At 29.6% G+C, this 26681-nt stretch overlaps 1 protein-coding gene across 2 annotated transcripts in view; it reads left to right on the top strand.

Moving 5' to 3' along the window:
- The window catches only part of LOC135142680 (Krueppel-like factor 5), a 222415-nt gene extending 196958 nt beyond the window's left edge, over window positions 1-25457 (top strand). For both annotated transcript variants that reach the window (XM_064074430.1, XM_064074429.1), the window contains exons 6-7: window positions 6657-6847; window positions 24429-25457. In XM_064074430.1, the coding sequence (XP_063930500.1) occupies window positions 6657-6847; window positions 24429-24601 (364 nt within the window). In that variant the 3' untranslated portion in view covers window positions 24602-25457. The remainder of the gene's footprint in view (window positions 1-6656; window positions 6848-24428) is intronic.
- The last annotated feature ends 1224 nt before the right edge of the window (window positions 25458-26681 follow it).

Genomic DNA, 26681 nt, shown 5'->3' with positions numbered 1-26681 from the left:
TTTTTCGTTTCCTCAATTTTTCAAGTTCTCGATTTTTATTTTTCATTTTCTCGAGTTTATGTCACAAATTTTCATTTTTTCAATTCCTTTATTTTTTGTTGTTTCTTTCCATTTTTCAATTTTTCGTTTCTTCGATATTTCGAATTTTCAGTTTCTCAATTTTTCGTTTCCACAATTTCTCATGTTCCCGATTTTTATTTTTCAATGTGGCGAATTTTTTATTTTTATTTTCTCGATGTATATCACAATTGTCCATTTCTTCATTTCCTTTATTTTCTGTGTGTTTTTTTCGATTTTACAATTTTTCAAACTTTCAGGCTTAGTATTTTCAGTTCGTCCATTTTTCAATTTTTAAATTTTTCACTTTGCAGTTTTTGGATTTCCAGACTTCCGATTTTTCAATTTCTTTAATTTTAAATATTTCTATTTCATAATACATGTTTCCTTTTTTTTTATTTTTCACTTTTTCGATTCTTAAGATTTTTCAACTTTGCATTTCGCAATTTCTCGTTCCTTCAATTTTTCGGTTTGCATCAGTTTTTTAATTTGGTAATTTTTCAATATTACAGATTTTCATTTTTCCCTTTTCCAGTTTTTTGTTTCGGATTTTTATTTTTCATTTTCCCGATTTTTTAATTTTCACTTTTTCGATTTTATATCACAATTTTCCTTTTTTTATTTCCTTTATTTTTTGTTGTTTCTTTCGATTTTACAATTTTTCCTTTATTAAATTTTTCCAATTTTCAGGTTTCTAGCAATTTTTCTTCAAATTGTCAAGTTTGATTTTCACTTTGTGCATTTTTTAAGTTTTTATTACACACATTTTCGTTTTTTTATTTTTGATTTTTCAATTTTACAATTTGTCATTTTTCCATTTTTCACATTCTCGATTTTTAATTGTGCCCTTTTTCAATTTTCCGTCCCCTCAATTTTTCAACTCCCCGATTTTTATTTTGCATTTTCCTAATTTTTTATTTTTCATTTTCTCGATTTTATATCACAATTTTTTGTTTTTTCATTTCCTTAATTTTTGTTGTTTCTTTCGATTTTCCAATTTTTCGTTAATTCAATTTTTCAAATTTTCGGGCCAATCGATTCTAATTCGTCGATTTTCCAATTTTTAAATTTTTCAGTTTGCAGTTTTTGGCTTTCCACCCCTTTTTTACTTTTTGGATTTTCAATTTTTCGTTAAACTTTAGATTTCTCAAATTTTTGACAGTTTTATACTTTCTTAATTTTTTTTTCAACTTTTCGATGTTTTAATTTTTCTATTTCAAAATTTCTCAATTTTTTTTATTTCTCGATTTATCGAATTCAGATGTTTGGATGTTTTGATTGCTCAATTTCTCAGTTTATCAATTTCTCAATTTTTTCTATTTGTCGATGTTTCGATTTTTGGATTTCTCGGTTTTTCGATTTTCCAATTTTTTGATGTTTCGATTTTTCAGTTATCCGATTTTTCAATTTTTTTAAATTCTGGAGTTTCGATTTGTCGATTTTTCAGTTTTTCGATTTTTAAGTTTTAGATTTTCGAATTTTTCTTTTTTGATTCTTTGATGTTTGGATTTCTCCATTTTTCAATTTTGCGATATTTCAATTGTTCAATGTTTTAAATTTTAGATTTTTCGATTTCTGGATTTTTGGAGTCTTAACGGCTTTTTGGTTAATTACTTTTTACAATTTTACAAAAATAACATTTCGAAATCTCAAATTACATCCCATCGTATTCCCAAAGTAATAAAAAATATTGAATTTGCGTGAAAATTTTCTAAAAATACAATACCCAATTTATTGTGTGGCTACACTGTTTTCACTTAGAACTTTTTTTATACTCAAATCGTATTAATATCAGGAAAACAACACATTTTTAATGAAATAATAATAAAGAAAATGAAAAAATAAATTGAAAATTATTTGGAATAACAAAGTTTTATAAGAACAATGAACAGGCCCAAAACACAGTTTTATTACTGACAGTTTTGTAACAAAAAACAAAACAGGGAAATTTATAATGCCAAAAATTTTACAAAAAAAGTACCTGCTAAGGTAAAACTGATTTTGGCAAATGACATACCCTCTCACGAAAGAGAGGGCGGGTGGGCGGGGCTAGTACTTGCCAAGATAAGACTGGTTTTGGCAAATGATCTACTCTCTAAGAAAAGAGAGGGCGGGTGGGCGGGGCTAGTACTTGCCAAGATAAGACTGATTTTGGCAAATGACGTATTCTCTAAGAAAATAAAGGGGGGGCTAGTACTTGCTAAGATAAGGCTGATTTTAGCAAATGACGTATCCTCTAAGAAATTTAATTAAATTATTGTAACAAAGGACATTAGAGGCTTCAAAGCACTTTCAAATTCTTTCCAAACAGAAATACCTTGAACCTCGTGATTGTTTTAAATTTTTCAAAAAGGAATTTAATCTTCTGTTATTTTTAAAAATAAAAAAACAAAATTTTCAATATTTCAGTGTTCAATGTATAAAATTCTGGGGATTGTAACCTAACTATTTTTCATTCGAAAATACTAATATTTTGAAAATAATGAATGCATTAATAAATCGCTTGGCAGGTTTTTTTTGAAAAAACAAAACGCTGAGATTTATAAAGTAAACAATTTGACAAGAAAAACAAAATATCAACACGAAGGGAATTTGAAGTCTTAAGGGCTTTTTTGTTAATTATTTTTTACAAAAATAAAATTTCGAGATCTCAAATTACATCCCATCGTATTCCCAAAGTAATAAAAAAATATTGAATTTGCGTGAAAATTTTCTAAAAAATACAATACCCAATTTATTGAGTAAATAGTGGCCACACTGTATTCACTTAGAACTTTTTTTATACTCAAATCGTATTAATATCAGGAAAACAACACATTTTTAATGAAATAATAATAAAGAAAATGAAAAAATAAATTGAAAATTATTTGGAATAACAAAGTTTTATAAGAACAATGAACAGGCCCAAAACACAGTTTTATTACTGACAGTTTTGTAACAAAAAACAAAACAGCGAAATTTATAATGCCAAAAATTTTACAAAAAAAGTACCTGCTAAGGTAAAACTGATTTTGGCAAATGACATACCCTCTCACGAAAGAGAGGGCGGGTGGGCGGGGCTAGTACTTGCCAAGATAAGACTGATTTTGGCAAATGACATATGGTCTAAGAAAATAGAGGGGGGGGGGGCTAGTACTTGCTAAGATAAGACTGATTTTACCAAATGACGTATCCTCTAAGAAATTTAATTAAATTATTATAAGAAAAGACACTAGAGGCTCCAAAGAACTTTCAAATTCTTTCCAAACCCAAATACCTAGAACCTCAAGATTGTTTTAAATTTTTCAAAAAGGAATTTAATCTTCTCTTCTTTTTAAAAATAAAAAAACTAAATTTTTAATATTTCAGTGTTCAATTTATAAAATTCTGGGGATTGTGAACTATTTTTCATTTGAAAATACTAATATTTTGAAAATAATTATTTGAGCTTTCAAAAATGAGCATACACTTTTCAAATTGTTTAAATTATGAAATTAAGAAGACTCTGAAGTCTTATTAGTTATTGTTAGTTTTTTTTTACAATTGTACGAAAAGTAACATTTCGAAAACTCAAATTACATCACTATTTTATTATTGACCAAAATAAAAAAAAAATTGAATTTGGCGAACATTTTCTAAACAAAATTATACAATAGTTTCTGGATACTGAACTTATTGTGTAAATAGTTGCCACACTATATATCTATTCACTTAGAACTTTTATACGTTAAATTATATGCAACAATGCCAAAAATTTTACAAAAAAAAGACGAAATCTCGACACAAAAGAAATTTTATCGTCTCTTATTTTTTAAAATAAAAAAAAAAGAATTTGAACATTTCAATGCTCAATTTATAGTATTGTGAGGATATATATATATTTGAAAATACTCATACTTGGAAAATATTCTTTTGAGTTTTCAAAAATGAATCATACAATTTTCAAAGTGCTTCAAATATTATAGTCAATATTTTATTACTTTTCAAATTACTTAAGAAAAATCTCTACAATACTGACGTGGGGTATAAAACAATAAAAATCTCGTGAAACTAATGACAATGTAAATACATTAACAAAAATCTTAAGAATATCTGTTCAAATTATGAAATTAAGGAGACTTTAATGTTTTATTAACGGGTTTCTTGTTAGTTACTTTTTACTTTGTAATTAGAATACCTACAATAATTTTTGGATACTGAACTTATTGCTATGTTGGTGACATAGTAGTGAAAAAAATGAAAACATGAATTGAAACACAGTTTTACTACTGACAGAAAAAACAAAAAAGTGAAATTTATAAGGCCAAAAATTTTAGAAAAAAAAAGACGAACTCTAGACACAAAAGGAATTTAATCTCCTCCTATTTTGAAAAATAAAGAAAAAACACTCTTGTGAACATTTTAGTGCTGAATTTATAATATTTTGAAGATTTTAAACAATTTTTTATTTGAAAATATGTACTAATATTTTGAAAATATTTTTTTAAGTTTTCATAACTGAATCTGATAATTTTCAAAGTGTCTTCAACTGTTATATGATCGTTTTCCGGTTTGGGACCGTGTCAATTGAGTTTTTGGGCTCGACGTTTTGCACACATACTGAGTAACCGTGCTCTTTCGCCTTCTTCCTAATTTCTCAATTTCTCACCCCACTTCTGAAGATGCCACTTACGAAAGTGTACGAAACGTCTAGCCGAAAAACTCAATTGACACGGTCCCAACTCGAAAAACGATCATATATTGACTCCGATCGTGAAAGCCTCCGAAAGCATTTGCTATAGTCAATATTTTATTATTTTATTAAAAAAAATGACTTAAAACAATTTCTACAGTTCTATAACATTAGGGCCAGTTTATACAGCGTGTTATTGAAAGGTACGTACAAAATAAAATCTGCAATTGGTCTCGAAGTATGGGTGCTAAAATTAAAAAAAAAAGTTCAAGTAAAAGTGTTCTCTTTTTAGAGATAAAAATTATTAAAATTTATGTCCAAATTCGTTGTACGCCTCTGATAAAAAGGTCATCTTTCGTTTCTACAGCAACAAAAGGGTCTCTTATTTTTCTATTATTGTTACAGCTGCTAGGATTTATTAAAATAAATTAATTTTACCTATTTATGCTTCAGTAGCGTGTAAAAAGGTTGGATAGGGGTTAATTTTTCCCTTATATGTAATTTTGATAACACAAATTAAGTTTTTCAGGCTTCTTAGACATCGCAAAGAACTGTCAATTTTGTTGTACGTACCTTTCAATAACACCCTGTAGAAAGCGAATTAAATATTTAATCGTCCATTAATTTAACAAAGGATTAAAATGTAGAATATGAGCATGTGATTATTTATGATAACCTCTATAAGTTAGGATAATTCCAGCAACATTTTTTGCAAACATTTGGATTTCTAGTGGAAAAACTTAAAGCTTATTCATAAACTACAAGTACAGAAATTAGTTCTTTTATAAAATTTAAATCATACTAGTAGCATTTTTCGCAAAAATGTGGAGTTTTAGTGAAAAAAATTACAGGCAGAATCATAAACCACAAAAACAGGAGTATCATATTTTATAAAGTTAATTGGTATTATTAGTTATAAAATTTAATTCTGTTTTTTTTATAATAATCCCTATAAGTTAAGATAATACCAGCAACGTTTTTCGCAAAAATCTGGATTTCTAAGGAAAACGCAAGGCGAATTCATGAATCATAAATACAGAAACGTTATTTTATAAAATTTAAATCGTATTTACATATTAATAATTTTAAAATTATAAAATTCGCTTTTTTATGATAACCCCTATAATTTAGGATAACACGAGCAACATTTTTTGCAAAAATTTAATTTCTAATGAAAAACTTAAGGCTTATTCATAAACTACGACTACAGAAATACGTTAATTTATAAAATTTAAATGGTATTTATTAATTGTGTTAATGTTATAAAATTTAACTTTGTGTTTTAATGCTAACCCCTATAAGTTAAGATAATACCAACATGTTTTGTAAAAATCTGGATTTCTAGGGAAAAAATTCAAGTCGGATTCATAGACCACAAATACAGGAATATGTTATTTTATAAAATTTAATTGGTATTTATTATGACAAATCTGAAGTGACGTCATTAAAGAGTTCGTGGAGATGATTAGACAAATTTTCGCAATTCATAATTTTATAACAAATAGTTCTGTAGTTTCACAACATTGATGGATTTTTCCGGCGAAACAGCAGTCATGAAAGCCAAGTTTTACCAAATTAGATAGCACTTAAATAAAAATCTAAAATTTTGTAGCTCTTGACAATATAATTTTTGAAAGGAATACAGTACTAAGAAGACTATTTTTTATTTAATTAAAAAATAAACTTAACTTCTGTTGTGTTAATAATAATAAAAAAATTGAAAAAGCGAACCACATAAAATAAATCTGTTAATTTCAAAATTGTAGAAAAAAATATGTTCATCTCTAACCTAAAGTGTTTTTTAAATTACAATCCCTCTGTGCTTAGCGTTTTGAAACGTCTTAAACTAGATAAATTAAATAATAATCATATATTTATATTAATTATTGCATTTATGTTATTAGAGAGTAAAATTAAAACTAAGCCAAACGAAAATTTTCTCTTCTAGGTCCATCTCAAGGACGTCCCCTGAAACTTCCATGGTCAAAAACGTCACCCTCAACAACAACAACATTAGCGAAGACAACCGCGCCGATCCCTCAATGAAGCGTCGAAAGATCCACCGGTGTGACGTCATGGGGTGTAACAAGGTGTACACGAAAAGTTCGCACCTGAAGGCGCACAAAAGGACGCATACAGGTACACAATACAGTCATTTTTAAGCGGAACACGAATTTTTCACTTTTATCTGTTCGCATTGCGAAGATTACCACCTGTTGATAATATTCCTGCTGGTAGCAATAAAATTCGCCTGAATAACCGAAGATGACGCATGTCGTTATGAGTGAAGTGGCGGTTTAATCGTCGGGAAGAAGATTAAATTTGCGTAAGATAAGGTTGCGGAAGCAAAGAAATTTGTTTTCATACAGCTGCAGATGTGGACGCTAACATAACCGAAAGCTTTGTCCCCAGTTTATCTACGGTGTTCATAAATTTGCTTTCTTTGTGTAGCGCGATTAATGTATTTATTTATCTGTTTATCTATGGGGTATAAATATTTATATGTAAATACGTAATATGTTTTGGGAAAAAGATAATCTAATGGCTGGCGTAAGCGTCATGTCCAACTAGAGCAGAAATTTAAAAAATCACCCGATATTCGATTCATCGGTGAATTAAAATAATAATATGTTCATTGTTGATGCTACCAACGTTGCCCACTCAATTTTAACCATCGCAGCTGACAAAAACCAAACAAAACAATGAGGATGTATGAAGTTATTGATGACACACGTCACTTACCTTCATTGCATTTTAATCAAGTTAGAGGTTGTCAAAAAACGCGGGCTGCAGCAACAAAGATAGTTTTATCTGATACACCCAACATGGAAAGAGAGGGAGAGAAAACGACACGCTGATGACTTTCGTAGATTACATTGTGCATACATATCTCTACAGGAAACAAATTTTTTAGTGCTAAACAATACACAATTATATTGGATTATTTTAATTTCGATTGACCCAATTTTCAATTTTTCTTTATTAATGAAAACCAATTGTCACATTATTTTTAAGGTAAATTGTGGTGTTGGTCGATCTTTATCATGTAAACAAATAATAAATAATGTTTAAAAATATTTACAAAGTTCACAACCAACTACTACAAAACATTTTCATTTACACTGATGATTAAATGTGTTTCTAACTTATCAAGCTTAAATTAGTGTCTTCCGTTACCCGCTCGGTTTTGGTAGATGGAATGGGGGAATATTTTAAACAAAAATCATACTCGTACGGTTAGCGACTTCTGAAATAATATAAAATTTACTGGAATCGATAAATTTCCAAAATTTACCACAAAACTAAACAAATGTGGATAAAAATCAGGTGGAATATGCAAAAAAATGCAAAATATGAATTTTGCATAAATCCGAGTGTCATAATAAATATCAAAATTCCAAATTTGTCATATTTAATAGATGTAAACGTCCGCCAAAAACTTATTACCTAATTCTCATAAAAAAAAAACGGAATCTTGTTTTTAGCAACTTTAAATCCAACTAAAAACAAAACAATTACAAAAACTGCCAGATTTAATTACCCATGTAGAAAAAAGCCCGTAAAACGAAAAGTCCCCACACAATCGCCAAAATCCCACCTAAAAAACCAACTCCAGGCCATACAAATTACAAGAGCAAACATAATTAGACCTGATCTAAAATTATTGGCATGAAATTTAAATAATTACCTTTTATGGCCGCCAATATGTCAAGATTTTCCCATAACGATTTCGCCTGATTTACAATGTATATTACAGCAAAAAGTGCAGGCTTATAACAGGCGGTCCAATTAATTACTCAACTTCAATGACACGAAATACGCCCAAGGAGAGACGGGTTTGGAGAGAAGAAACACGCAAAAAACGCTTCAATTGATAAACACGAAAGAAAAGATGGATTGCAGAGATATCGGATAAATCGTGTCAAAACAAAATCAACAGGTTTCTTGATCGTTCTATAATGAGTGACAAAGTGTTAATTTATTCGCTTTTTTTTCGGCTCTTATTTGCATCTCTTTGGACTTATTTAGATTGAGCTTGATCGATTTTTCCTTGCCTCGGAACAATAGAAAAGTGCGGCCTCGGCTCGGCCCACTCGTTACATAACGGATACATAACACATGCATCATATTAATAATGGATTTTGTCATTGGCGGGTTTTATCATTCCGAAATTTATTTTATTGGATGCTTCACACCTTTTTTACGTAATTTATTAGCGTTTTATTATATACGACACAGGTTTTTTGATTAGGAATCTATTATTGGTTTCTAAACAGTCAATAAATTGCGAAGCATCGCCGACGATAAATTAAGAAATAAAAAAGTCGCAAACGTGAAATGTATGAAAGGTTTGATTAGATTTAAATTAGTCGAAAAAAGAACCTTGACTGTGGTTCGGGTACCACACGTGAGAAGCGGAATTGTAGAATAGTGTTTTAATCATAAGTGGGAATTAAAAAAGTCAAAAACGTGGCAAAAAAAAACTATCTAAAATGATATTTCGCTGTTACGTATAGGAACAAGTATTCAAGGAAATGGGAACCGCATAATAGTTATTAATAAATCATTATTCAATTAAATGTGTTTTACTATGGCAGCTACAATAACCTACTGTTCAATATGTAAAGCAAAGCATTACTTATGCACGCAATTATTAATGTACCTGTTTCTAGTAAATGGAAAAGTGTTTTCGTTATCAAATATGATTCATGTTGTGTTAAATTGTCATGATAAAATATGTTAGAACTTAACCATTTATACCTTAGTTTTCTTTTCTGATTATTTCAGTAGTAGTCTCAACGATTTTAAACATCTAAGAAGTGAAATTTGGTAAAAAATAATTATTCGAATTTGTACGAACATTTTTTTATAACTTCATGTAACAAATTTTGAGTTTCCGAAAAATGTAAAAGAAAGCGTACCTGAAATACTATGTGAAAATTAAGTTTTCAAAATTTAGCATAAACAAAAAACAATTTTCTGAATTTAGCTCTGTGATGTCACATCAGAGTAGTAGTAAAATATTTGATATGTGGCCTATATGTCGTTTTTCAACTAAACCAACTGAAATTGTAAAACTAGAGTCAACTCGAATTCCTGATGTTGTAATATTTTCCAATAAATGCATATTTAATACCATTAACTTCAGCAATTTTCACATACTTGCAATTTTACATGATTTAATTAACATTTATAAAAGGCAACTAAGCAAACAAAGATTAAAATTCCACAATCTGTTAATATGTTAACTAAATTAATTTCTGGATTTATTAGAATTACTTAGTTTTCACTAGGTTTTCACATTGATGACAATTTTTCGATTTTTCAATTTTTCAATTTTTCAGTTTCTCGATTCGGAAGTCTTCAATAACTTAATTTTTCGATATTTGGATTTGAGAATGTTTTGATTTTTGATTTTGCGAGTTTTCGATTTTTTGAATTTCCCATTTCTCGATTTCTTGATTTTTCGTGTTTTCAGTTTTTCAATTTTTTCGATTTTTCGGTTTTTCCATTTTTTAGTTTATAGACTTTTCAGTTTTTCAATTTCACGATTTACCGAGATTTCGATGTTTCGATTCTTCGATTGTTCAGTTTTCCGATTTTCCGAGTTCTCAGTTTTTCGATTTATTGTTTTGTATTTAAAATTTTTCAATTTTTTATTTTTCGAAATTTTGACTTGGGCTATCTCGATTTCTCGATTTTTCGACTTCTCGACTTTTCAATTTCTCTATTATTTTATCTTTTGATCTTTCGATGTTTCAATTTTTTATTTTCCCACTTCGCGATTTCTCGGCTTCCCAATTTTTAAATTACTCGACTTCTCGATTTTTCGATTTTCCATCTTCGATTTCTCAATTTTTCGATATTTTAGTCTCGAAATTTTTCAGTTTCTTGATTTTCAATTCTTCGATTACTTAATTTGTGGATATTTGGGTTTTAGGATCTTATATTTTTTTAATTTTTGGGATTTCAATTTTTCGCGTTTCTAAATTTTCAAATTTGTGAATTCTTGATTAATCGTTTTTTTTTTTGAGTTCTCGATTTTTTGACTTTTCCATTTTTCAGTTTTCGATTTTTCAAGTTCTCAATCTTTCCACTTATTGTTTTATATTTAAAATTTTTCAATGTTTAATTTTTCGAATTTTCAACTTCAGGCTATTCGATTTCTCGAGTTTTAGACTTGTCGACTTCTCGGTTTTGCGATTTTTACATTGTTCAATTTTTGAATTTCTCGACTTCTTAATTTTTCGAGTTTTCAGTTTTTCAATTTTTTGATTTTTATCTTCCGATTTATCAGTTTTTCCATATTTTAGTTTTGCGATTTTTCAGTTCTTTTACTTCTTCAATTTTCCGATTTTTAATATCTTAATTTTTCAATTTTTCAGTTTCTTGATTTTCAATTCTTGAATTACTTAATTTGTGGATTCTGGGGTTTTAGGATTTTTCAATTTTTAGGTTTTTTAATTTTTTGTTATTACAATTTTTGGCGTTTGTATTTAATTTATCGATATTTGGGTTTTAGAATTTTTCAAGTTTTCGATTTTTTAATTATTGGCGTTTCGAAGTTTTCGAATTTTTGATTTTTCGTGTTTTCAGTTTATTATCGATTTTTCAACTTTTCGATTTCACGATTTACCCGGATTTCGGTGTTTCAATTTTTCGATTGCTCAGTTTTCCGATTTTTCAAGTTCTCAATTTTTAGATTTTATATTTAAAATTTTTCAATTTTTAATTTTTCAAATTTTCTACTATTTTGTGGATTTTTTATGTTTTGATTTTTCCATGTTTCAGTTTTTTGATGTTTCGGTTTTTCGATTTCTCGGTTTTTTAATTTTTCGGCTTTACGATTTTTAGATTGTCAAATTTTTCGATGTGTCAATTTCTTTATTTTCCCATTTCTCGATCTCTCGACTTTCCAATTTATTAATTTCTCGACTTCTCGATTTTTCATCTTTCAATTTCTCAATTTTCGATATTTTAGTTTTGGGATTTTTCAGTTTCTTGATTTTCAATTCTTCCACTACTTTTGCGAATTTTTGTTTCTCGATGAATCGTTTTTTTCGAGTCCTCGATTTTTTGACTTTCCCATTTCTCGGTTTTACATTTTTCGGTTTTTCAGTTTTTCGATTTTGGATTTTATCGATTTTTCAATTGTTCAGTTTTCTGATTTTTCGACTTTGCAATTCAATTAATCGTTTCTTTTTTCGATGTTTCAATTTTTTTATTTTCCCATTTCTCGATTTTTGAAATTCTCGATTTCTCGATTTTTCCGTTTTTCAATTTTTCGGTTTTTTGTCTTTCGAATTCTCAATTTTTCGATGTTTTAGTTTTGTGGTTTTTCAGTTTTTTGATTCTTCAATTTTCCGAGTTTTCAATATTTCAGTTTCTTGATTTTCAATTCCTCGATTACTTAATTTTTGGATATTTGGGTTTTAGGATTTTTCAATTTTTCGATTTTTTAATTTTTTGCTATTTCAATTTATGGCGTTTCTAAATTTTCGAATTTTTGATTTCTCGATTAATCGTTTTTTTTTTTCGAGTCCCCGATTTTTTGACTTTCCCATTTCTCGACTTCCCGGTTTTTCAATTTTTCGATTTTTCACTTTTTCTATTTCACGATTTACCGCGATTTCGGTATTTGGATTTTTCGATTGTTCAGTTTTTCAATTTTTCGACTTTTCAATATCTCGATTTTCAGTTTTCTGATGTTTCGATTTTTTGATTTCTCGGTTTTTTTTTCGACTCTGCAATTTTGCGATTTTTCAACTTTTTGATTTGACGATTTATCGAGATTTCGATGTTTCGATTGTTCAGTTTATTGATTTACGTTTAAAATTTTTGAATTTCTCGACGTCCCGATTTTTCGACTTTTCAGTTTTTCAATTTTTCGATTTTTCATCTTTCAGTTTCTCAATTTTTCGATATTTTAGTTTTGAGATTTTTCAGATTTTTGATTCTTTGATTTTCCAATTTTTTTTTATTTTTTTTTATTTGTAGATTTGTTCGCATCGACGGTTGTCATTTTCAGTTTCTTAATTTTCAATTCTTCGACTGCTTAATTTGTGGATATTTGCGTTTAAGGATTTTTCTATTTTTCTATTTTTTAATTTTTTTGTATTTCAATTTTTGGTGTTTCTAAATTTTCGAATTTTTGATTTCTCCATTAATCTTTTCTTTTCGAGTCCTCGATTTTTTCACTTTCCCATTTCTCGACTTCTCGATTTTTCCATTTTCCAGTTTTGTAGTTCTTCAATTTTTCCATTTCTCGGTTTTCCATTTTTCAGTTTTTTAATTTTTCGATTTTCTATTTTATCGATTTTTCAATTTTTGCTACTTCAGGATTAATCCGAGATTTCAGTGTTTCGATTTCTCGATTGTTCAGTTTTCCGATTTTTCGAGTTTTTGATATTGGGCTATTCCAATTTCTCGATTTTTCGGCTTTTCGACTTCTCAATGTCTCGATTTTTTTATGTTTCGATTTTTTGATTTCTCGTTTATTTTTCGGCTTTGCAATTTTTCGAATTCCAGTTTTGCGATTTTTCGCCTTTTTCATTTCACGATTTATCGAGATTTCAGTGTTTCGATTTTTTATTGTTCAATTTATTGATTTACGTTTATTATTTTTCAATCTTTTATTTTTCGATTTTTCGATTTTGGGGCTATTTCCATTTTTCGATTTTTTTATTCAGCTTTGCGACTTTTTGATTTCTGAATTTTTTTGTTTTGATTGTTCGATGTTTTAATTTTTTGTAGTTTCTGTTCTTCAATTTCTCGGTTTTTTGATTTTTCGGCTTTCCGATTTTTAGATTGTACAATTTTTCGATGTTTCGATTTTTTTATTTTCCCATTAATCGATTTCTCGACTTTTCAATTTTTGAATTACTCGACTTCTCGATTTTTAAGTTTTTCAATTTTTCGAGTTTTCATCTTTTGATTGCTCAATTTTGCGATATTTTAGTTTTGGGGTTTTTCAATTTTTCCATTTTTTAATTTTTGGCGTTTCTAAATTTTCGAATTTTTTAACTTTCCTATTTCTCGATTTTTCGACTTCTTGATTTTTCCTCTTTTCAGTTTTTCACTTCTTTTCAATGTTTCGTTGTACGATTTACCGAGATTTCGATGTTTCAATTTTTGGACTGTTCAGTTTTCCAATTTTTCGATTTATTGTTTTATATTTAAAATTTTTCAATATTTAATTTTTCTATTTCTCGGTTTTTCGACTTCTCAATTTTTCGATTTCTGGATTTTTTATGTTTTGATTATTCGATCATCCAATTTTCTGATGTTGCGATTTTTTTATTTCTCGTTTTTTTTTTCGGGTTTGCAATTTTTCGAATTTCAGTTTGGCGATTTTTCGATTGTTTCATTCATTGATTTACGTTTAAAATTTTTCAATTTTTAATTTTTGATTTTGGGGCTATTTCGATTTCTCCATTTTTCCGTTTCCCGATTTTTTTATTATTCGGCTTTGCGACTTTCCGATTTCTTAATTTTATTGTTTTGATTTTTCGATGTTTTAATTTTTTGATGTTTCTGTTTTTCGATTTCTCGGTTTTTGATTTGTCGGCTTTGCGATTTTTGGATTGTACAATTTTTCGATGTTCCGATTTTTTTGTTTTTGAATTTCTCGACTTCTCGATTTTTCGATTTTTCAGCTTTTCAGTTTTTTGACACATATTTGAAAAATCATAAAATTTTATTTTGCGCTTTTTGTTTTCTGATACATATCTTCTATAAAATAAAATTCAGTAGCCTGAATAACACAAGTGCCGACAATATGAAATGTATTTAAAGCAGATACTCAGCACGAAAAAGTGTATTTCCAATTCTCAGTACATGCTTAAATTCGACTGTTTTACTTTTATACTTGGAAAGAATTTGACTATTAGCACGTTCAGATTAGATGCATCAGCGGCGTTTGTGTTAAAAGAAAATGACATTTGATTGATTTTGTGTCTTTGTGTGAAAATGAGCACACTCAGTTTTTTTCGGGAAGGACATAAACGGACAAATTTTGATTAACACAAAACCTTAAAATGTTTGCAAGATTTCAGAGCATTTGGTTTAGCAGTTTCACTGTTCAAATGTTGTTATACAATTTTGATTTTTTCCTCAAAAAAATCTGGATGTCGACGGTAAAAACTCAACGCGAATTCATAAACCACTACTACATGAATATCTGATTTTATACGTGCTGATTGTTTTACAGTTTTAAAGCGTGTATCATTTCCATTTCTTTGTTGCTAATTTTATTATGAGAAAAGTGTACATACATTATAGTATGCCATTTATGACAAAACACACATTAGCAGCACATGATAATCAAACAAAAAAAGTGCTACAATAACATACAGAAACACAGTCCAGTCTAATTCCTTTTTTTTCGACTAGACGCCTAACAATTATATTTCTAACAATTAACATTCAAAATTTGGAGTTGTTGGGAATATCCATTACGATAAAATACCAAATTTTGTAATATCTTAATTTTGAAACCTGAAATTTTATTAAATGTTCTTTAAAACGTTTGGAATTTTTCTTCCTAATTTTTTTGACTAGGAATAGGTATTTCTAAAAATTATCATTTCGAATTTCAAGGTTTTAACATCTTCTAAAATTTTTAATAATTTGTAATATTCTCACATGATTTAATGATTAAATTTAAAAACTCACATTTTGTAGAAATTTTACGTTAACAAAAAACAAAGAATAAAAAAACAGTAATAAAATACAGGGCATTCTGTGTGAAAAAATCTGCGATATGACTTTTCAAAGTAATACTTTACATTTTTTTATAATCACTGTGTGTACTAAGGTTCAATTTCATCGTCAATACAATAAACTGCATATCACACGATATAAAAATAACGTGATTTTTGCGAACCTTGGCGTTATTAAACAATTTCCAGAAAAATAGAATAATTTGGCAACGCCGCATCGAAATTTCAAAAATAAAACTTTATATATAATATAAATAAGGTGTCAGAGTTGCGCCACAAAAACAGTACACACTGTGTCGCTGAAAATACTTTTAAGTTATGCAACCCAAAAAGTCGTATAGTCGTTCACCCTGTATATAGAGAAAGTATATTTTTAATGATGCAAAAATGCTTATTACAATAATTTACAATAAAAATGGACTCAAAAAACCATAACCACATATACTACACCAGGAAGTATGGGAATTACACTGAAAAAACTGACAGATTCTAAATGATGGGGCAATAAATGCACGAAAAAAACTGTAAATTAGAACAAAAACTAGTCAAGGAATATAATATAGATATCGTAATAGCTCATTATATACTTTAATAAATAATTTAGTCTCAATGGCGAAAAATTTTCTGAAGAAATACCCTATGGGGGTCACGGATAAATAATTTATCATTTTTTGGGCCTGCATTCTGAAGCACGTTTCTTTGGATAATAGCTTCTGGCTGCGCGTCGAGCTATTACACGCGAATTTCGTTTAAAATAGTGATAAGATTATTTAGTCTTGTTTAAGCATAGTCTTCAATTTTCAATTAGTTAACAAACTAAAAAACACATGTAATTTTTTCATTTCCTACGATTGTACTGCAAAAACCTGTACACTTCCTCCGCCCCTGCACTCATTCCTAAACCACTGATTGATTATTCTCACCCAGTAAGTGATCCAAAATCCGCATTTTTCTACCTTAAGTGATAGACAAGTAAATACGATGATAAATGATCCGTTGACATCAAACCATAAATCGGTAACACGTAACATGACAGATTATAAATATGTAAATTTCGTAACATTCAAGTCCCGTGTACCATTTAGTAACCCAATAAAGGCACGCTTCTGGAAAAAAAAACCCGACCGCTTTTCCGCCAATCAAAACGCATTTTTATTTTCTTAAACACCTGTTCGCCGTTGAATACGCTTCTGCCAACGTTTTATCGTTAAAGAGCCGTAAAAAAGTGATGTATTGTTCAACCACAAACTGACCTCGAGTTCAACTCCCAGAATATTTGAACTATAATTTTTTTGAAAAAAACGGATTAATGATATACGAGGGATATCCAGGAAATTGATTTTACGAACACATATATTTTTTTGTAATAATCAACCGGAGTACTTAAATCTAGACTGTTTTTGAGTTTGGGACCAAGATAAGTTCGCAGAAATCGCCATAAATATGACGTTCGTCTGCTTTTAGCCCACGATATTTTTATTTTGAGTGTGATTGTGCCAGTGGAGGCGCCGCCACTGCGTGCCTTGAAATTTGATGGTGTCTGGGTTTTTCGGTAAAGGGGGCACGTTGGATCTACTGTTATTATTATTTTCTAAAAATAAGTGGTGATTTGTGGGTCATTTTGTAGATGGGATGGGCGAGGAGGGACGTTTTGTGAATTTTGAACAGGTTAGTGGCTGGCTCTGACGAAAAACGAGAGGTAATTGCTAGACAATAGAATGTGATTTATTATACCAGAAGTGGCGATCGTGGCTGATTCATCGATCGGTTTTTTGTTGGTATGAATTAAATCAGCGGGTATTTAAGTCACATTATAATATAGTAGGCATTTTTATAATTCTGGCACAATGCTTGCTCTAAATATATGTGATGAGTCATGTAAATATCAAATTATATTCGGACTAGGAGTGAGTAGGCCAATTTTTTTATTACAAATTGTTTCAGGGATAGGAAACAATGCAGCGCATTCTGGGTGGCAGGAGGTTGGCAGCATTGAGCGGTTTTGATTTAGGGAACGAGATAATCGGGTTATGGGCCATTTACGCACAATATTATTAGGCCAAGGTTTATAATTGCGGCTTTTGTCTGTTTATACAACTGTTTTTATCCATAAATTAATATTTTTTTTATAAAAATATTTTTGTTTACGAATTTTCAAAACATCCCAGATTTTATAGATATTGAGGAAAAACAAGGAACAAACAAACTTGTTTTCGACAAGACTCTAAGTCTAAGTATAAGATAATATTGCAACACTTGACGACGTACACGTGTCGACAATAAAAGTTAACCTAACTTCCCATTTTAATTTTTCGTGTATTTTTAAGATAAATTGCAGTGTTGGTGGATGCTTAATTAAAAAATAAACTATATCTAGCTTAATACTTTTCATTTCCCACCGCTGAACTTTACCTTTACAATTTACCTTGACAGTTTGTTCTAAATATCTATGATCGTATGTTTATTTGATGCCAAAGTGCACGTCCTGACCTACTAGACTTACCATCTTTATTTTTTTATGGAAAATATAACTGCTATTTTACATTAAAAAATAATAATAGAAGCAATAACCTACAACGTGATCGTAATTTTATATTGTAGGATTGGGCACACAGTTACATATTATTTTCCCTAAAAAAGTTGCTTCACTGTTTTTTCAAATTATTTTACTGCAGTTAAAAAATTACCACTTGTAGGAATCAAGCTTCAATTTTAAGCCACCATTGTTCTAAAAATCGGTAACGAAAATTCTTGTTCCGAAACTCTTTGTAGATTTCGATAGAGGTTATAGTTTTACAATAATTTTATCGTTTGATTTAATTTGAACATTCTGTACATTGGTAACAGGCCTTTTTGAAAAGTTTAATGTTAATTGTACTTATTTTGCAATTTAATTGATTACATTAGGGCATATTTTTCAACACAGATTTCTTTAATCATTTTTTCGTTACATGATGTCATACATTTTTTGGTGAGGAATTATAATTATAGGTAGTGAGTATTTAACAAGTGTATTTTATTTTCGAAATGTGGATGTTACGTTGTCAACTTATTCCAATTTTCCTGACTTTATTTTTAAAGTCCAAAGGTTCCCGAAATAGCGCAATAGTGTTATTTTTGAAATCTGTGCTTTATTGCAGCATCAGTGAAATGATACAGGGTGTGTATACAAAATTTAAAGCATCATCTTTATTATTGCATCTTATTCTGCCTGTTATTCAATTTCTTTTTGTTAAAATATTCTCTACCTGAAGTTCACAGTTTTAACGATGTCTGCGTTTTTCTCCACAGACGCATCAAAGTACCAAGAAAATTAGAATAAAAAAAAAACAGAGTAACCGATGCAATAATAAAATAGAAAATCTTTTCAAAAAACTGAGGCATCATTGTTAAAAAACTTAGAATTTATTTACAAACATTATAGCTATGATGATCCAGGGTGTTCTATTTAAAAATCCATTTTCTACTGTACAGAAAATCAAGGCGGATTTATAAACCACAAGTACAGGCATGTGTTATTCTATAAAATTTAAATAACATTTAAAATTTTGAAGTGTCTTCAAATTGTTGGCAGGAATGATCAGACAAATGTTGGTTATTTTTTAACTATCTACACGATATTCTCAAAATGTGTCTAAAATTTCATGACAAAAATATTCTTATATATTCTTAAAAAAAGACACTGAGGAACTATAAAATTCCTTCCAATTCTTTCAAAAACAAAACACCAGAGGCCTCAAGATGTTATCAATTTCAAATAAGACATCAAAAACCCCGAAAATTCTTTCAGATTTTTGAAAAGAGACACTTGGGAGCCTTTTAATACAAAAATTAATCAGGGTCTTCTAAGGTCTTTTCAAATTCTTTAAAAAACAAAATATACGGGTCCACAAAGATTCTTTTCTTTTTAATAAAAAAAGGATACTAGAGGTTTCTAAGCACTTTTAAAAATGAAATACCAGGAATCCTCAAGATTACTTCACACTCTTTAATTAAAAAAACACCAAGGACCCTTAAAAGACTTTCAAACTCATTGAAAAAAAAATACCAGGGTCCCTAAGATTGTTTCAATTCTGTCAAAAACAAAACATTAGGGGCCTCTAAGATCTTTTCGAATGTTGTCACGAACAAACACATAAGCCCGGAATATTTTTTCACACTCTTTGGAAAAAAGACAATTCGAAATCCTAAGATTCTTTCCAATTCTTCAAAAGCACAAAAAAATACATCAGGAGCCCCCAAATTTTTTAAAAAACAAAATGTGTGGGCCTGCGAACATTCTTTTACATTCCTTAAAGAATGATACTGGCGGTTTATGAGAGTCTTTCAGGCACTTTCAAGAACAAAACACAACGACTCCTCAAGATTCCTTCACACTCTTTAAGTAAAAAGACACTACGGACCCTTAAAAAACCTTCAAACTCTTTCTAAAAAAAAAAGAGGGGTCCCTAAGATTTTTTTCACATTCTTTAAAATCAAAGACACTAAGTAGTTGATCCTAAGATTCTTCAAGATTCCTTCACACTCTTTGAATAAAAAGACACTACGGACCCTTAAGACTTTCAAACCGTTTTTTAAAAAAAGACCAGGATCCCTAAGATTTTTTTACATTCTTTAAAAAAACACTAGTAGATCCTAAAATTCTATCGGATACTGTCAAAACCAAAACATCAGGGGCCTCCAAAATCTTTTCAAAATTTCTCAAGAACAAAATACCATATACCTACATCAAGACCGTATCGAATTCTTAAAAAAAAAGACACATTATCCCGGAAAATTATTTCTAAAAAAAAAGACAAGGGCCCTAAGATTTTTCACATTCTTTAAAATAAAAGACACTAGTAGATCCTAAGATCCTATACAAATCTATCAAAAACAAAACATCAGGGGCCTCCAAGATCTTTTCAAATTTTCTCAAGAACAAAATACCAGAGGCTTCAAGATCGTAACAAATTCTTTCAAAAACAAGACACATAAGCCCGGAAAATTAATTTAGATTCTTAGAAAAAAACACTTGGGAATCCTAAGATTCCTTCCGATTCTTCAAAAGCAAAAAAGTGCATCAGGAGCCCCCAAGATCTTTTCAAATTCTTTAAAAATCAAAATGTTCGAGTCTCCAAAGATTGTTTTATATTCCTTAAAAAAATATACTGGTGGTTCCTAAGAGTCTTTCAGGAACTTTCAAGAACAAAACATAAAGAATCCTCAAGATTCCTTCACACTCTTTAAATAAAAGACACTACGGGCCCTTAAAAGACTTTCAAACTCTTTCCATAAAAAAAAGACCGGGGTCCCTAAGATGATTTCAATTCTGTTAAAAACGAAAGATCAGAAGCCTGCAATGTCTTTTCAAATTTTCTCAAGAATAAAATAGCAAAAGCCTCAAGATCGTATCAAATTTTTTCAAAAACAAGACATAAGCCCGGAAATTTTTTCCAAACTTTTGAAAAAAAGACACTGAGGAGTCCTAAGATTCTTTCCGATTCTTCAAAAACAAAAAAAAATACATCAGTATCCCTAAAGATCTTTTCAAATTCTTTAAAAAACAAAATGTGCGAGCAGCCAAACATTCTTTTACAGTCCTTAAAAAATGATACTGGTGGTTCCTAAGAGTCTTTCAGGCACTTTCAAGAACAAAACACAAGGAATCCTCAAGATTCCTTCACACTCTTTAAATAAAAAGACACTACAGACCCCTAAAAGACTTTCAAACTCTTTCTAAAAAGAGGGTCAGGGTCCCTAAGGTTTTTTCACAATCTTTAAAATAAAAGACACTAGTAGATCTTAAAATTCTATCCAATTCTATCAAAAATAAAACATCACGGGCCTCCAAGATCTTTTCAAATTCTCTCAAGAACAAAACACCAGAGGCCTCAAAATCGTATCAAATTTTTTCAAAAACAAGACGCATAAGCCCGGAAAATTCTTTCACACTCTTTGAAAAAAAAAACACTTGGGAATCCTAAGATTCATCAGATTCTTCATAGACAAAAAATATAGGTACATCAGGAGCTCCCAAGATCTTTTCAAATTCTTTAAAAAACAAAATATTCGGGTCTCCAAACATTGTTTTATATTCCTTAAAAAAGGATACTGGTGGTTCCTAAGGGTCTTTCAGACACTTTCAAGAACAAAACACAAGGAATCCTCAAGATTCCTTCACACTGTTTAAATAAAAAGACACTACAGACCCTTAAAAGACTTTCAAACTCTTTCTAAAAAGATCAGGGTCTCTAAGGTTTTTTCACATTCTTTAGAATATAGGACACTAGTAGATCCTAAAATTCTATCCAATTCTATCAAAAACAAAACATCAAGGGCCTCCAAGATCTTTTCAAATTTTCTCAAGAACAAAACACCAGAGGTCTCAAGATCGTATCGAATTCTTTCAAAAACAAGGCACATAAGCCCGGAAAATTCTTTCACACTCTTTGAAAAAAACACACTTGGGAATCCTAAGATTCTTTCCGATTCTTCAAAAACCAAAAATACATCAGAAGCAAGATCTTTTCAAATTCTTTAAAAATCAAAATATGCGGGTCTTCAAACATTCTTTTACATTCCTTAAAAAATGGATACTGGTGGTTCCTAAGAGCTTTTCAGGCAGTTTCAAGAACAAAATACAAGGAATCTTCAAAATTCCTTCACACTCTTTAAATAATGAGACACTAAGGACCCTTAAAAGACTTTCAAATTGTTGTAAATAAAAACTAAGATGTTTTCACATTCTTTAAAATAATAGACACTAATAAATTTTAAGATTCTTTCAAAAACAAGAGAGGAGAAGCTCCGAAAATTCTTTCAAATTCTTTGAAAAAAAGACACTTGGAACCGTAAGATTCTTTCCGATTCTTTCAAAAACAGAAAAATAGACCAGGAAGGCTCTTCATATTCTTCAAATACAAAATGTACAGGTCCCTAAACATTCTACTATATTCCTTAAAAAAGCATATGAGGAACTCTTAAAAGTCTTTCAAGCACTTTCAAGAATAAAACACCAGGAAACCCAAGGTTTAACGACTTTTCACTTTTTCTTCAGAGATGCTTCAAAATATCAAAAAAAGAAATTAAAAAACACAGGAAACGATGTAAAAACATCTTCAATTCTAAATTTCATGTTCTTGAATTCGATGATCCAAAGTTCTTAGTACTTACTTTTAACCTCTAGATTTGAAATTATCAAATTCTAAGACTGTAAATTCTAATCCAAGATTCTGAATTCCAGAATTCTTTATTTGAAAATTCTACAATCCAGGATTCTAAATTTCACGATGCCGATTTCACCCATTTTATATTTCAAAATTCTAAATTCTAAAATTCTGAGTTATGAGGTTCTAAATTGTTGAATTTAAGTTCTATAATTCTGAATAATTAAATCCTGAATTTTAAGCTTTTAAAAAGAACCAAAAGAAAATTCATGAATTCAAAAAAATACATTTTCAATTCTAAATTCTCAAATTCTTGAATTCGATGATCCAAAATTCTTAATACTTATTTTTAACCTCTAGAGTTTAGATTTTTCAAATTCCAAGATTGTAAATTCTAATCCAAGGAAACTAAATTCTAGATTCCAAGATTCGGAATTCCAAGATTCTAAAATCCAGAATTCTTTATTTCAAAATTCTACAATCCAAAATTCTAAATTCCAAATTTCTAAATTCTAAAATTCTAAATTATAAGGTTCTAAATTGTTGGATTTAATTAAGTTCTATAGTTCTGAATTATGAGATCCTGAATTTTAAACTTTTAAAAATATTGCGTTTCAGGAAAAATGCATTAACTTAAAGAAAATACATCTTAAATTCTAAATCTCAGATTTTTGAGTTCAATGATACAAAATCCTTAGTACTTAATTTCAAGCTCTAAATTTTAGATTTTCAAATTCTAAGATCGTAAATTCTAAGGTTCTAATTTTTTTTACAGATTTTACATTCCAAGAGTTTAAATTCTAAGATTCCTAGTTCCAAGATTCTAAATGCCCGTTGTTCTAAATTGCAAGATTCTAAATTCTAAAATTTGAATTAGAAGTTTCTAAATTGTTAGCTTTAAGTTCTATAGTCCTGAATTTTAAGCTCTTAAAGATATTGCATTTTCAAAGAAATTCATGGAATTAAAAAAAATACAGTTTCAAATTCTAAGATTCTAAAGTCCAAAATTCTAAATTGTAAAATTCTGAATTATAAGTTTTTAAATTGTTGGATTTAAGTTCTATAGTTCTGAATTATTAGATCGAACTATACATGTAAAAAACCAAGGCAGATGTATGAACCACAAAGACATGATATGTTATTTTATAAATTAAATAACATCTACCTCGCAAAATTTTCAGATGACGTCATCAAATTGTTGGTGGGAGTGATTAGACAAATTTTGGTTAGTATTTTACTGTCTAAAATTTCATAACAATCAGTCCAGGTGATTATCTGTCTAGTAAATATCGATACAGACGAGATACAGAGGTAAACGGGACACCTATTTTAAACTAACTAAAATTTGCTTATTTACAATTAAATCTTCAATCTATACGTCAGTTTGAAATATAATTTTTTTAAATACAAAATACCTTCACATTGTCATTTCAAAATTCTAAGCCAAAATTTCAAAATTTTGAGAGTGAAATAAAATTTTAAAAACCGTAAAATCTGTAATGGTTTTAAAGAACCCAAAACAAAACCATCGAAAATGTTAAATGTCGTAATACAAGAGTAAGAAATAAGGTGAAATAATATGGTGATGACCAAAATCTGATATTCTCCATAATAAAAAATTTAGAAAAAATATAGTATTAAATTATGTTTTTTTTTTCAAATTTTCAAAGGTCTAAAATACCAAATATTTTAAAAATTTTAAAGTTTAATAAAACATGTCAAACTTTAATCGAAATTCAGTCCCTTCGGATTTTACCCTCACGAAAGAAAGTATAAGTTTAAAATTAAGTTAAGCAAGTTTATAATTTATGAAAAATCGATGATGATCTAATTTTGTCTCTTGTGTTTTAGGGGAAAAACCGTACCAGTGTTCATGGGACGGCTGCACCTGGAAGTTCGCCCGCTCCGACGAACTAACCCGACACTTCCGCAAGCACACAGGCCAAAAACCCTTCAGTTGCAGCCAATGCCAGCGCTCCTTCAGCCGATCCGACCACCTCTCCCTCCATATGAAAAGACACTAATAGCGAATTTACACTCATTAGAAAAATTGAAGCTAGGCTAAACCGTCTATCACACAGCTCAGACCCGTACAAAAACAGAACAAATTGGTGCTAACTCTCGGTGCTGACGTATCGTGAACTCTGATGCTGCCGACACCATTTCCGAAACGTCAATCACGTAATTGTAAATAAAATTATTTAATTGATGTACATTTGTAAATACGAAACTCAAGCTGGTGTGAGATTAAAATTGCCAACATTCCTAATTTCTAGTTTGTAAGAAACACAGTAATCGGAACGATGTGCCAGTAGTAAAGGTCAGAATAGTTTAAGTCTTCCGAATGCAAAGCAGGGCGCTGACGAGCCCTGCGGTAGCTGAGACAATCCCTACATAAGTGCAATTATAGTTAGTTGGCTTTGTTAAGTTTAAGTAAATCATATATTTTGTATATGTAAGGGCGGGGCTATAATTTATATTTTGTAAATAACTCAAAATTCGCCCCGCGTCCCACATTTATTCTATACTGTATATTTCTAAGTTATATGTAATGCCAGTAATAGGGGCCAGTATATTATGTTAGTCGTAACCACTTCCTTTCGGATCTCTAATTTAGTTCATTAAGATCCAGGCTGATCAGCTAAGACTCCTTCAGTTCAGGAATTGAAAGGATCAAACTTGAGTAGATTGAATTCTGGTTAATCTTATCGAAAGTCACTTTCTTAGCTGCTTCACCCTGCACTGCAGCGACATGGGTGACCATTTCACACCCATCGGGCATTTTCAGTCAAGACAATAACAAGATGTTATATTTTATAGATGGGACATATTTATTAATGTTATTATTTTAAGTTGTTTCAATAAAATATGTGGAAGGGTCGTACGTTTTTCACTAATTAACTAAACCTAGGCTTACCTTAGCAGGAGTAGACCGAAGATCCGAAGAAGCGAACTCTACCAAGAAAACCTAAAAATGAGAGCTACCAGCATTTATTCTATTTAAACGTTTATTTTGCTTACTCTAATGGATAATTTCCTTAATTTTATTTAAAAATAAGCAGTTTAGAAGATATTTAAACCGCACGCAACACTTCCACACAAACCAATTTTGCGATACGAGAGGGCGCTGCTTCACAGCCAACTTGCTTAAATGCGGCAAGAAAAATAACAAAATTTTGATTTGAGGAATTAATAGAAACAGAACAAAGATTTTTGGGTAAAAATTGGACACTTTAGAAAGAATTAATACAGGAAGATTCATTGTGTGTGTTAAGTTACAGTATTACAAACAAAAAAAAATAAATGTTGTGTAGGCAACCCACTATACACTGTGCTTAAATAGTGTGTGCAAGGTTTTGCTCATCCTTTGTTACAAAATATATATTTGGTACGACTAAATTTCTTTTAATTTAATTACGATAAGGTTATATCAAAGCGATAGCTTTATAAAGTCGTTCAGTATATAAATATGACGTAACGCTAGGGCCATGTTGCCCAATTTCCCGCTCTTTACTACTACACACAGTTATTTTTACAGTGTCACTTCCAACTACGATGTTGTTACCTCTCAGAATCAGGTTGAAATTACAAAACTACAAAATACTGTTAGTTTGATTATCCAAAAAATCGACGTTCCAAAGCAAATCGTCTTGCCTGTTCTGCAAACCGGCAACATGGCAACTTAGACAAAACATCATAGAATAAAACAGAGTCATTGTATGTGTGTTGTAGTTAAAAAACATTACGTCACCAGATAAGATATTATTTATTATCTTTGTTGTCAACTAGTTTTGATACTAACTAATCTTAACAATCTGTTTCCATGCCACATTTGACTTTTCAAAAAAAAATTACCACATTTTGCTTGAAAAGACAAATGAAAAAACGAAAAGTAATTACTCTGTGTTAAAGTAAAAGATTCAGATGCAAATTTTCTAATTTTAAATTTATCATTACTTTGTTCTTTGTTTCATGTTACTAGAAAAAATCTTTGTTTAACCGAAAAATGTTTTGTTCCACATAAAGACCCCCAAGGTCTTTTTAAATGCTTGCAAAAACAAAATAGCAGAATCCTCCAATATTCCGTAAAAAAATGACATTTGG

This window comes from Zophobas morio, unplaced genomic scaffold (genome assembly GCF_036711695.1).
Source record: "Zophobas morio isolate AGI-343-1 ecotype UQ-CSIRO unplaced genomic scaffold, CSIRO_AGI_Zmor_V1 ptg000049l, whole genome shotgun sequence".
NCBI lineage: Eukaryota > Metazoa > Arthropoda > Insecta > Coleoptera > Tenebrionidae > Zophobas > Zophobas morio.
The sequence above is the reverse complement of the archived record's forward strand: the minus strand, read 5'-3'. Positions and strand labels throughout refer to the sequence as shown.